The following is a 13,714-nucleotide window of genomic DNA, read 5'->3' on the forward strand; positions in this document are numbered from 1 at the left end:
GTTCCCATAGATTTAAGACAAAACAAGAGTCACCATTTTGATGAGAGTTTCCGAATTAGAATCCCCATGGCCTTTCTAGTCCTCTGGCTACTACGATCTAATGTCTATGTATTTAGTTCATCATCAATCTTCATTACAACTTATTTTTACATGGAAGGTAAAGTTTCATATAAAGTAGAGAAGAAGTGCCAGTGTTGCCACCGAAGAAGGGGGATTTCATTTATTTCCAATTCTGCCTTTATCCTGAACTTTCATCCAATGAGCTTACTTACTCATTTTATGTAAGAATTTATTACACACGTACTATATATATTTATGTAATATCTTAAATGTATATATAAGCAAGAACAAATCATTGATATTATTTTAGTTCATAAGGCCACTGTTAGGTAAATGCATGAGTTCCATTATGATAAACCTAAATCAAAATTCCATTAAAATGATGTAAATCAATATTCCTATAACTAGCCAGTGTTGATTTAAAGTGTCACTGAATAATTAATTCAATGGTCAAAAAGCAGATAAAAGCTATTCCATCCAGAGAAATCTACCAGAGGTAACCAGGATAAATATTTTTTGATTATTCTATCCATAGGGATAGGCAAGTACCTTTGTTTAACAACAACTGCGTTAAAGGGCTACAATATTAAAGTTACATTTGAGTTATAGCATTCTATGAAGCCAGCATAACCCTCATCACAAAACCAGAGATTCATCAAAGAAAGAGAACTATAGACCCATTTCTTTGATGAATATCGGTTCAAAACTTCTCAACAAAATACTGGCCAATTGACTCCCACTACTCATCAAAAATTATACATCATGAAAAAACAGGTCCAGCACAGGAATGCAAAGCTGGTTCAATAAACGCAAGTCAATATAATTCATCACATCAACAGAAACAAGTACAGGAACCACATGGTCATCTCAGTAGATGCAGAAAAAGCAGTTGATAAGATCCAACACCCCTTTATGCTAAAAGCTCTGGAGAAACTAGTAAAACATTCCTTCTGTGCAGATGACGTGGTTCTGTATTTAAAGAACCCTATAGACTCCACTGCATAGTTACTTAAGCTGATTCGAAACTCTGACAAAGTATCAGGGTATAAAATTAACCCTCAAAAATCAATGGCTTGGGGGCAGGGAGTTTGGCCTAGTGGTAGAGTGCTTGCCTAGCTTGCACAAAGACCCAGGTTCGATTTCTAGGTACCACATATATAGAAAAGCCAAGAGTGGTGCTGTGGCTGAAGTGGCAGATCACTAGCCTTAAGGTAAAAGCCCAAGGACAGTGCTCAGGCCCTGAGTTCAAGCCCCAGGACTGACACACACACACACACACACACACACACACACACAAACACACACACACACACACACACACACACACACAATCAATGGCTTTCCTATATGCCAACAATGAGAAGAGCAAGGCAGAAATCACAATAGTCTCAAAAAATACTTAGGAATTGACTAAAGAAGTAAAGAAACTTTATGATAAAAACTTTAAAAATCAAAAAAAAAAGGCAGTTAAAGCAGACTTAAGGAAGGAAAAAAATCTCCCATGCTCCAGGATTGGGAGGATTGACATCCTAAAAATCGCTATCCTATCAAAGGCTATCTACAAATTCAATGCAATACCTATCAATAGCCCAATGTCATTCCTTAATGAAATAGAGGAAGGAATCCAAAAATTCATATAGAACAATAAAAGACCTGGTATAGCAAAGCAATCCTTAACAGAAAGAGCAGTGATGGAAGAATATCAATACCAAACTTCACACTCTATTACGGAGCTATAATAACAAAAACAGCTTGGTTCTGGCACAAGAACAGGCCTGTGGACCAATGGAATAAAACTGAAGACTCAGAAATCAACCCACAGACCTATGGCCACCTAATCTTTAATCAGGAAGCCAAAAAAATAGGATGGAAGGAAGACAGCCTCTTCAACACATGGTGCTGGCAGAATTGGTTACACATTTGTAGAAATCTCAAGTTGGAACCTTATATGTCATCCTGCATCAGAATTAGTTCCAAATAGATCAAAGACCTTTAGGTAAGGTAGATATCCTTAAAACTCTATAGGAAGGAATAGGAGATACACTAGGACTCTTTGGCACAGGTAAAAACTTTCTTAATAAAGGCCCAGAAACAAATTACAATTTGGACAAACAGGACTGCATTAAACTGCAGAGCTGCTGTATGGCAAAGGACATAACTTGCAAATTAAATAGAAAGCCCATAGGGAGGGAAAAGATATTCACTAGCCATACAAAAGACAAGGGCCTCATATCTAAAATGCAGCTCAAAAAAATGAATTTTTCACAAAACAAGTCCTCAAAGAAACAATCATCCTATTGAAGAATTAGAGACTTCTCTGAAGAGAAAATGAGAATGGCCAATAGACACATGAAAAAATGCATGACACCTCTGGCCATAAAAGAAATGCAAATCAAAACTTTGAGATTCTACCTCACCCCAGTCAGAATGGCCATTATCAAGCAATCTAATAACAACAGATGCTGGTGGGGATGTGGCCAGGAGGGATCACTACCATGCTGTTGGTGGGAGTATAAACTCATTCAACAACTCTGGAAAGCAGTACAGAGATTCATCAAAAGACTAACATAGAGCTCCCCTATCACCCAGAAATTCCACTCCTTGGCATTTACCCAAATGTCCAGAAACAAAGCCATAGTAAACTTAACTAGCACAACGATGTTCATTGCCACATTATTTACCATAGCTAAGATGTGGAACCAACCCAGATGCCCCTCAGTAGATGAATAGGTCAACAAGATATGGTATTTATGCACAATGGAATTCTATGCTGCCATTAGAAAGAATGGCATCTCCCCCTTGTAAGGAAATGGAGGACTTGGAAAAAATCATATTCACTGAATTAAGCCAGAATCAAAGAAACATAAACTCCATGGTTTTCCTCATTTGTAAAAATTAGCATACATCTAGGAGTCTCCTAGCAGAAGATCAGAATAGCTCAAAAGTTATGGGCATATTGGCATATAGAATAAGGATAAGTGAAATGAACTCCAGGATATGGAAACAAGAGATTTTTGTTTGTGATTGTTCTTAACCTACTATGTGAAGTTATTTCTTTTATCTCTTTTTCTTTTATTCTCATGTTTTATCTCACAGTGTTTTGGTATCTGACTTTGGTACCTGGTATATTGTATATACATTTATTTGTTTATTTGAAATAAGGTAGGGAAGGGGAAAAACAAGATGATTGGAAGGGGGTGGGTACATGGATAGTGGGAGGAAAAGCATGGGAAGGGGTATCAATGTTCAAGATGTAATGTACCTACCACCTATCGAATGCAACTGTAACCATACTATACATCACCTTGACAATAAAATACAACAAAAACTGAGTTAAAATTATTATAATGATTACTACCATCTGTTCCATCTATCAATGAACAAAGGCCAGCAAGTTGGAAATTTATTCATCTTGTTCCTTTCCCTAAGTCAATTTGTTTTCTTTACATTTTCCTAGCTCCAACACACATTTCACATTGAAAAAAATTCCCTTTTCCTTTTAAATAACTTTCTACTGGCATCATTTTCACCCTTAGACGCTTTCTTGTTATACAATAAACATAGACCAACAGGCAGATTTAATCTATGAAATTATACAAAGCACCAGACAATAAAGTTGAAAAATTTGGCTATAGGAATACATGTTATTGCAGGATAGTTCTCTCGAGGATATAGAAAATAAATTAGAGCAATTACTCAAAGAATCAACATACTATAGAAATAACTTTCTAAAAACCCAAGAATGTCTGTCCATATTCTTACACATATAGGAATTTCTGTCTTTCCAGTTGACATTAAGCCTTAGAAAATGGTGATGGAAGTTAAAAATTCATTGTCTATAGCCAAAAAATAAGGAAAAAGATTGAAGGGGGAATGGCATATGAGAAGATTGAAATAAAGTGGCACCCATCACCCTGCATTATATTCACAGACTGCTTTGTAAAATAAGTTTTACAAGAGAAAATGGCAATGGCAAGAAATATTGTCATTGGGAAGATGATGGTAGGTCATGAATCAGCATGAGCTAACTGTCTCTAGATGTAGCATGTGTTTTCCTCACATACCTAGCTGGGATGTGTTGATATTATTCTTACCTTTTGGTTAAACCAAAAGGGCTTTATTTCGGAGGCAAAATCCATATCAATATGGGGAAGAGAAGTAAGAGTGACAGAAAGTTGTGAACACAGTACAAGTTTTCCATGCTCATACTGTGAGCAGGTGAAGTCTGCAATGTGGAACATGGACGTAGGAAAAAATCATCCCCAAAAGAGGAGAAGGGAGCTAGGGAATTCATCCATCACCTTTTTAACATTTTTCTTTGGGGGTTTGTTGCACAGAGCATTGATTCCAACACTTCACATGTCCCGTGGATTGGACAAGAGCTTCGGAGTTCAAGAGATATTTCTTATGCAATTAGACAGCTGGAATTCAACAGGTGGGCTACAGCTGGAAGTAGAGATTCTTGTATTGAAACCAGGCCTCCCCAATATCAAAACCATTGATATCTCAACTATGCCTTAATTCATCCAAAACTTCCCTGGTCTCCCATGAAATTGTAGATGGAGACCACAAAGTCTTTTAGAATAACCCCTTTTGCCCATCCATCCTTCTCCAAAGAAGATACTTTAAGAATTAGCTATAAAGCAGGACTTCCTGTGGCTCACCCCTGTTATCCTAGCTATTCCAGAGATTGAGATCTGAGGATTGCAGTTCAAAGCCAGCCTGGGCACACAAGTCCATGAGACACGTATCTCCAATTAATCACCAGAAAACCAGAAGTGGCACTGTGGCTCAAGGGGTAGGGCAGTAGTCTTAAGCTGAAGAGCTCAAGGACAACACCCAGACCCAGAATTCAAGCCCCATGACCAACAAAAAGAAAGAAAAGAAAAGTGGAAGTGATACTGTAGCTCAATGTGGAAAAGCTCTAGCCTTAAGCTGACTAGCTCAGGGACAGTGCGCCAAAAGCTCAAGCCTCACAAGTGACAAAAGAAAGAAAAAAGAAAAGAAAAAGAAAAAAGAAGTAGCTGTAAATCTGGCCTTCATGCTGTATGTTCAAGCCAACTGTTTTTGATCAGGTAAACATTTTGGGGGATAACTTAACTCATTCCATAAATTCTTTTTCTCTTAGGATATGTACACCATCTAATGTGGAAGGAGCACCGGCAGTCGTCCATCTGGGGACCCAAAAAAAGAGAAAAGGTTCCGGTGGTGTGGAAGAACCCATTTGAGGTAGAACTGAACCAAGAACACTTTGGGGAGGTATTCTACATGTCCTTAATGGTTGACTCATTTCTGTATTCTCTCAACATGACCAGCAGGGGTCACCTCCAGCTACCTTCCTCATTCCATCTTCACCTTTCTATAAATTAGATGTTCTTTAGTGAATAGCCTGCAAATTAAATTTCAAAGTCTAACAATATAGCTGGGCATGGTGGCTCACACCTGGAATCCTAGCTATTCTGGAGGCTGAGATCTAAGGATCAAGGTTCAAAGCTAGCCCGGGAACAAAAGGAACTGGGACTCTTATTTCCAATTAACCTCTAGAAAATGGAAAGTGGGGCTTGGCTCAAGGGCAGGGTAATAGCCTTGAGCTGAAGAGCTCAGCGACAATGCCCATGCTCAGGGATAGGATGGTAGCCTTGAGCTGAAGAACATAAGGACAGAACCCAGGCAGAGTCCAAGCCCCATGACCCACAAAAAAGAAAAAAAAGTCTAACAATATGTTTGTTCAGCTGATGTAAACAGGAGACAACTAAATATGAACTTTGGCAAAAGCCTATTAATAATTGACTAATAACGGTATTGTGGGCTCAAGAAGGCAATCCTTGAAAACAACGCAGCCACCTCAAGGGTAGCAAAACCTGTGAAAATGTTACCCCGACTTGTCTGTATCGATGATTATGAGCAGCATGCAAAATCAGTGCTTCAAAAATCTGTATATGACTATTACAGGTCTGGGGCAAACGATCAGGAAACCTTGGCTGATAATATTACAGCATTTTCCAGGTAAGAGAATCTGTTCTTTAAAATTGTGTCTTGAAGCCAGAAGCCACTGTCTCATGCTTGTGATCCTCGTTATTTGGGAGGTTGAGATCTGAGGACCGTGGTTCAGACTATGAAACTCTTGTCTCCAATTAACCAAAAAAAAGCTAGAAATGGAGCTGTGGTTCATTTGTTAGAGCATTAACCTTAAATGAAAGAGGTAAGGGAGAGTGCCTATGATGAAGTGCAAGCCCCAGTATTAGCACACACTACCCACACGCGCGTGCACGTGCACACACACACACACATTCACACAAAGTGTTTTAATATTGCATAAAGACGTTGCACCAAAATAAGCTCTAGCTTCGTGTTGATGGTGGAGATTTATTTGTATGGGTTTGTAATGAACAGAGAAGGGAGAAATTCCTGGAGCTGTCAGAAAAGCCAGAACCTTACAGGGTTTTAAAAAATATTTCAAGCCTGGGAATATTGAACAATTGACTGCAGTTTCCTAGCCCATTTCCTCGCTTAAAAGTATAATCATAATTAATTTGACAACATGTTTTAAAAGTAGTCATAAATCTCGAAGGCTCTGTTTTCTTTTTCTCAGAATGGGACAGTGATTGCTTAGGTTCATGGAGTAGGAAATGGCTATAAAGGCAAGATAGTCATCTTATCTGGTTGAACCAGATAGGATTATTGCTTCAAACATTGGCTTCCTGCTGGCTGCTCCTGTGATCATTCATCTTGATTACTGTTGTCTAAACTTTCACTTTAGATTTCAATTTGTCTGTGTGGCATTAATCTTTCAACTTTTGCATTTCATCTCTCTTCCACAGGGCTTCATCTCTCTTCCCAAATTAATTTTCCCTTGACTTTCATATTTCACAGCACAAGATGGTGGCTGTCATAGTTTATGTTTCCTGCTTGTAATAAAAATAAGAAAGAAAGATAACACTAAAGGGGTGATTCCTTTCTGTTCTGAAGGAGAAAGGAGGGGTGAGCCTTCAATACACTGTTCTCTTCCAGTACAGTCCTTTGTAACGATCATGAATGTTATAGGCATTTATTGATGATAACAGATTAAAGGAGCACAGGGGGTAAAATATACAGGGAAAAATAATTTGCCTTGTCTTTGATTTCTCCTTTGATCATGTGCAAAATTATTTTAAATCGCTTTTCTACAGGTAAATTAGGAGAAATGACATTACCCTCACCAAGATGGTCCTTGGTAGCCAGTCCTGACCTTATCCAGGAGCCGTAAAAGAGCTCCACAATATTACTGGGCAAAGAGAGGAGCCTCTCCTCACCCGGCAGCCTGTGCTCAGGATTATCCTGAAACATGGCCTAAAAGCAAAAATACACTGTAGAAATCACAGAAGGGAGAAGCAGCTAAGAACTAAACATTGCCACCAATTTTTGGCAAAACGATTTTTTTAAACAAGTTGTTCTTTTAACATCTTTAAGTAGTGGTAAAAGGGAGTTATAATTCAGCATAACAGTTTTATGAGTATAAGGCATTGTGATCAATATCAACTTTTTCAGCATTCTTCCTCTTTCTGCATCATTTTTTTTTTATTCAGACTTGGGACATCTGCAAAATTTTCTATTCTTGGAGGATGTTCCTTGTTGACACCATGTTAGCTCTGTTCCCCCAGGGAGAATGGCTTGTCTGTGAATGGTCTCCAAAACAAAAACAAAAACAAAAACAAAACTGTTTCAATAGGTCAGTATAATTATGCAATGTTCAGGCCTCTGACAAATGTACAGGGTTATGTGTCTCAACCTCAGTCCAGATAACCTCTTGTTCTTTTGTTCTGCCTCCATGCAGCTTTCCTTTCCCTTTATGCTTCATGACACCTCTTTAATCAATTTATCTTTAAAAGTAATCTTCTTGGACTAGAATCTCCCATCTGTTAAGGAGAGAGGCACCAATAGACTGTTCCCGTCCAGAAGAGCTTACACTCTCTGGCCACCATAGTTCTAGCCAGTTGAATTGATGTAAAATGGACCCAAAATAATTGACCAAGAGGAGATCAGAAGAGGAACAAAAGGTTGCAGCAAAGTGGTTGGAGCATTTAAGCACCCCCTCCCCACCCCAAATTCTGGAAACATTTTTATGTATAGCATGCTCGGTGCCCTCAGAGTTATAGCCTGGAAAATCAGTTTAAAGCTCATGTGAATTAAATGGCAACCCCCAACTATTAGCATCCTATGGGGGTATTACTGAGTAATTTAGGGATGTGAATCACTTGACATTCCATCAAGTATTAGCGTCTTTATGTGGCTATTAGTAATTTAAAGATGGACCCGGACAAGAGAAAGAGTTAACAATATTCCATTTGCAAGAATCGTGATCATTCTTTTCTGGTCACATTTGCAGAGGAAAATGAAACATACTTTGTATTCCTCCAAAGAAAAGACAAATGGTCTTTAAAAAAAAATCTAGTAGTTGAGTTTATGCCGAAAGACATATTAAGACTGGTTATCCATGTGATGTTTCTTTCTCTGTTCTACTTGATTCCTTGCCTTGTGTCATCTTGGCTGGTCATGTGGGATTTAGAATAATGTTTCCACTAAGGCTGTAGAGGCTTAAGGTTGATAGTAGGAAAGGGAGAATTCTGAATCTCTCATTCAGATTCAAATAAGAGTTGCAAACCAACAGAAGCCTCAGATAACCTGTTGTGACACAAGGTTAGGGTATTTCAAAGACACTTATGAAATTTATACCATTCCCACAAGTAAAACCAAAGGTCATTCTCCGTGATAGCTTTTATCTCTCTGCACTGAGATCTGACAACCACATGTCTCGAAGTTTCAAGGACATGGGCCACTCATGTAACCCAGAAGTTGCTTGCAGATGTTTCTGGTTTAAACTTAGAATGCTAATATGATATGGACCAAAATAAAAAGGAGAAAAAAGAATCACAAAAAAGCAAGTAAAATAAATCATTCAGTAGAATGAAATGTCCCATGATGAATAAAATATAAACGGGGAAAATATCTACTTGTCATATTTTGCATGATGTGATTTGATTGGGGTTAATTTCACAAACAAAAGTAGAGCATCTTACCCAAATACTTTGTAGCTTTTTCTAAAATTATTACTGATGGAAAATAATTCCACAATGGAGAAAATAATTCCACAATGGAGTCCTGGGATCTCCCTCTCCCTTCCCCCACAACATGACTTTAGAAAGGAAGATCTTCTCTTTCCTGCTGTTTGTATCCCTTGTCACTGACATCTTTGTGCCTCTCTTCTAAATAACTGAAGTTTGAAAGTGACATAATCCTCACTTGAATATTTAAGCAACACTATAAACTCACCAGTGGGATTTCCAATATGCGTAAAAGGCTTCAATCTGTCAGCTAAAATCTAAAATGGGTGTTAATTAAGGTGCTTTATTAATCATGAAAAGGCTTACAGTGAAAATAAAATTAAGTTAAAGTTATTGGAATGGAATTTGAGAGTCTTTCTTACATATCCAATGGACATGAGCCTGGAGCAGTGAGTTGGCATCATCAGCAAGCATGTTACTGGGTGATGATTTTAAAATGCCTTCAAAGAACAGCCAGCCCTGGGGAAGATGGCACATTACCTGATTTTATGATAAGATAAATGTTGGGCATTTAGTGTAGACATAAAGTCCTGACTGGAGGGAGGCCTCATCAGAGCACAGTGTAAGGTTGTTCTATCAAACAGGTATATAGAACAGCCAGTTATATTTGGAGTAGGGGCAGGTGGGGTACCAGAAGATATGGCAACTATCTGGAGAATGAACTGTTCTTGCTAGTTGGAAAAAAAACACAAAAACAAAAACATATCTGAATGTGGAAGGCTCTCCAAAGGATGTAGATTTTTCCCCATTCCATTGGCTTTATTTAATTTTCCTCAGCAAATTCATTTTACATACTTGTTGACCAATTTCCGTAATATCCTCCAAATGAAAAATAATATTCATGGGGAAGCAAGAATCCACAGTTATTTAGGTAACGGCGCCATCGTGTGGACAAGTAAAAGCTGTTGTTCAGAGAAAAAAATTGGTTTGGCTTTATTAAGTGAGACTATAACATGTTTTAAAGACCCTTTCTTAAACACACACACACACACACACACACACACACACACACACACACACCCCACAGATGATGCCCTGGAGCTTTGTATGTTCCCATCACAAAAGCTTTGATCACTCCTACAGCCCTAAGTAAGTATTAATGCCCTTCAAAGTTGGCATGCCAGCGGCTGCTATTAAAATCTTTTTCTCTCATTCTAATAACACACTTAGAAATGATTGGTAATAAAAAACTCCAAGGCTTCTTCCTCTGCCTGCTCAAAATGAAGATTAAAGCATCCTGCTGTGAAGGTCAGCCAGGAAGAAAAGACTTCTTACCCACCGAGCATGCGATGTGATATAATATAATGTCAATCAGGATGTTCAAAGGAGCAGCACAGGCCTCATGCGGCAAAAATGCTTTATTGTGCTTTTTAGAGACTGTATGATTTACTTTATTATAGGAAGAGGGTTAGATGACTGACCTTCCATTTGTTCACAAAGCAATATTACGTTAGATTTTCTTTTTAAGCTACAGGAAGTATGGTTCCGTTGAGGACAGTTCATTTTTGGTTTCTCCAATACTATGTCACTTTACTATGCTTGCTAAAAATTTTCAAGATAGAGTTAAGCCTAGGAAGTGAAATGGGAGAATCAGTTTAGTATGGCTATGTGTCTGTACAAGAAGCTTTTTTATTGATACTCAGACATAGCATTGTATTTTCCTGGGCTTAATCAATTACCAATGAGAGGAATAATGAGCCCAAACAAGGAGGGAATATAAATTGTTTTTCTGAGAGGAAAGAAAACATAAACTCTACTATTGATTTGTTGGTTGCTGAGCTGTAGTTAGCTCTCATTTCAACACAGAAGAATCATAGCAAAAGTCATTTGAAATAATTTTCAGTTGTCACAAGCACCTTAAACAAAAAATCAACCGTTCTTGATAAATAACCATTTTGAGCAAAATGTTTAGTTAAACTGAAGAAGAAAAAGAGACAAAGTTGTGATTATACTTCATTAGACACAACAATCAGTGCTATTATTTTTGGACAAAGTAAATCACAATTTTAAAAAATAAGTGCCCGAAGCTACTATCTATCACAGATCAATTAAGAAAAAAGTAAGTGTAGAAGATCTTCTAATACTCCAATCTAACCTCTCTGTCTTTGTGTGATCACCTGCAATGGCCTAGGAGAAGTAAAATAAGAATTTACACAGAGAGTTGTAAATGACATTTTCCTTCTTTGTTTTATTGGTTGTGAGGCTTGAACTTAGGGCTTGGGCATTGTCTCTGAACTTTTCGCTCTAGGTAAGTGTTCTACCACTTTGAGTCAGAGGGTCTCTTATGTTTTCTGGTGTTTCACTGGAGGTAAGAGTCTCCTTGATTTTCCTGCCTGAGCTGGCTTTGCATTATGATTTTCAGACATCAGACTCCTGAGTATCTAGCATTACAGGGGTGAGCCACTGGCACTTGGCTATAAATGTAGCTAATAGTGCTCTTATCTATAATCACTCCAAACTAGAAGCACTATCAATGTCTCTTAGCTTGGAACTACTCTCTAACAGTGCCAGCCCAGTGTAGCAGAATACTGTTCATCAAGCCAGACTGCAAAGTCTAGGTGTCTGCAACACTTTGAATGAATATTGGATGCATGCAGTTAAAAAGAAAGAGGACAGACTTCAAAAGGCCAAATAACTGCAAGATATTACTATATGACATTCTTACCAAGGAGCATTATGATAATAATGCACCAACAAAATGATGGTTATCAGACGTTAAGGTTGAGAGAGAGAGAGAGAGAGTTAGAGTTTGAGGAGATGGGGGATTTGGAGATATCTGACCTGTTCTGGATCTTGATTCCCTTGGTCACTATGCCACTCTATGCATTTGTCACATCTTACATCACTGTATCCTAATCAAGATGAAGTTTGCTATTTGTTAGTTGTGTGTGTGTGTGTGTGTGTGTGTGTGTGTGTGACAATAGTAAGGCTTGATATATTTTCTTTCAAAACTGGTGCTATGCCATTTTAGCCATAGCTCTACACTTGCTTTATTGGTGGTTAATTGGCATTAAGAGACTCAGGGACTTTCCTGCCTGGACTGAATTTGGATACTGTAATCCTCAGACCACATCCTTCTGAGTAAGTAGCATCACACACATGACTATGTAGTGTTCATTATATGTCCATAAAAATTGGGAAATGCATCCTTTTCGTATTTTTTTATCATCAAAATTTTTTAAGTGACACAGAAAGCTCATTGTCAAAATTTCCTACCCAGGTCGGGAGTTTGGCCTAGTGGTAAAGTGCTTGCCTAGGATGCATGAAGACCTCAGTACCACATATATAGAAGAAAAAAAAAGCTAGAAGTGGTGCTGTGGCTCAAGTGGTAGAGCACTAGCCTGGAGAAATCCCAAGGACAATGCTCAGGCCCTGAGTTCAAGCCCCAAAAACAAATTAAATAATTTTTTTACCCTACCAAATATTGAATTACTTTTTTTTTATCAAGTAATTGCTTGACACAAAAGAAAAATCCAACAGTATTTTCTCCTCTTTTATGATAGCTGTATTGTCATTATAAAGACAAGGTTTCATAAGTCAGGTTATGAGTATCTTCCTCTCCCAGCTCCACTCACAAGTTGTATAGTTCATTTCCAATTCCTGTCTAGTGTCACGGCTGTATTTGTTCACCTTTCCCCCTTCATTTCTGTGCCCTTCATACCCTTACAAAGACAATGAAGAAAGAAGACAAAAAGAAAACAAAAAAAATACCTCTTATTTCTATTTCCTGGAGGTTATTTAGATAAACATTACTTTATATGATTAGAAGCGTGCAGGCATTGTGCCTTTGTTTTCTTCTTTGGTCTTATTGTGTGCGAATGCCCAGAGTCCTACAGAATTTCCCACATCTTGGTATATTTTATATCTCGCTTCTGCCTATGAGAGAAAACATGTGCCACGTGTCATATTTTCTCCTTTTAACTAAAATGTGATCTATGCTTTGGCTATGCTTTTGAAATGTTAAAACTTGTTTTGAACAATTAAATTCTAGGTGGAAGTTGTATCCACGAGTACTCCGGAATGTGGCTGAAATAGATGTGTCGACGACTGTTTTGGGACAGAGGGTCAGCATGCCAATCTGTGCTGCTGCCACTGCTATGCAGCGCATGGCTCATGTGGATGGTGAGCTTGGCACTGTGAGAGGTAGGAAGCTGAGGAGTTAGCAACTCCTTCCTCTGTGTTCACCAAACACTTCCCGGGATGGTGCTTATATACCCAGAGAAATGAAAGTCCATTGGTTCTGTCATCAAAATGCTTGCTTTGATATGTTCTGCTCTCTTACTTACTAGTTGTGTGGCTCAGGGAAAGATCATCTTTCTGTGCCTTAGTTTTCCTAGCTGTGAATATCTGAAGTATATCTGAAGTGCCGGGCCCAGTGTAGTGGCTTAATAGAATGGCGGTTGTGCTATGGGTGTGAATACCAATATGTCAAAAAGTAGAGATCTGAGAAATGGGTGACAGCTAGGTGATGGCAGAGGTGGGGTTCAACCATGTGTCTAACTGATTTTAAAAGACAATCTGCTTTCTCCTGCCTTTCCCCAACTACAATGATG

At 38.3% G+C, this 13,714-nt stretch overlaps 1 protein-coding gene across 1 annotated transcript in view; it reads left to right on the top strand.

The window, feature by feature from the left end:
• Window positions 1–5,813: 5,813 nt before the first annotated feature.
• Window positions 5,814–13,714, top strand: part of Hao1 (hydroxyacid oxidase 1) — a 44,437-nt gene continuing 36,536 nt past the window's right edge. Inside the window, exons 1-2 of the mRNA XM_090352015.1 lie at window positions 5,814–6,066; window positions 13,153–13,304. Coding sequence (XP_090208141.1) covers window positions 5,930–6,066; window positions 13,153–13,304 — 289 coding nt within the window. The 5' untranslated portion in view covers window positions 5,814–5,929. The remainder of the gene's footprint in view (window positions 6,067–13,152; window positions 13,305–13,714) is intronic.

This window comes from Megascapheus bottae, chromosome 18, assembly GCF_031878675.1.
Source record: "Megascapheus bottae isolate mThoBot1 chromosome 18, mThoBot2.hap1, whole genome shotgun sequence".
Lineage (NCBI taxonomy): Eukaryota > Metazoa > Chordata > Mammalia > Rodentia > Geomyidae > Megascapheus > Megascapheus bottae.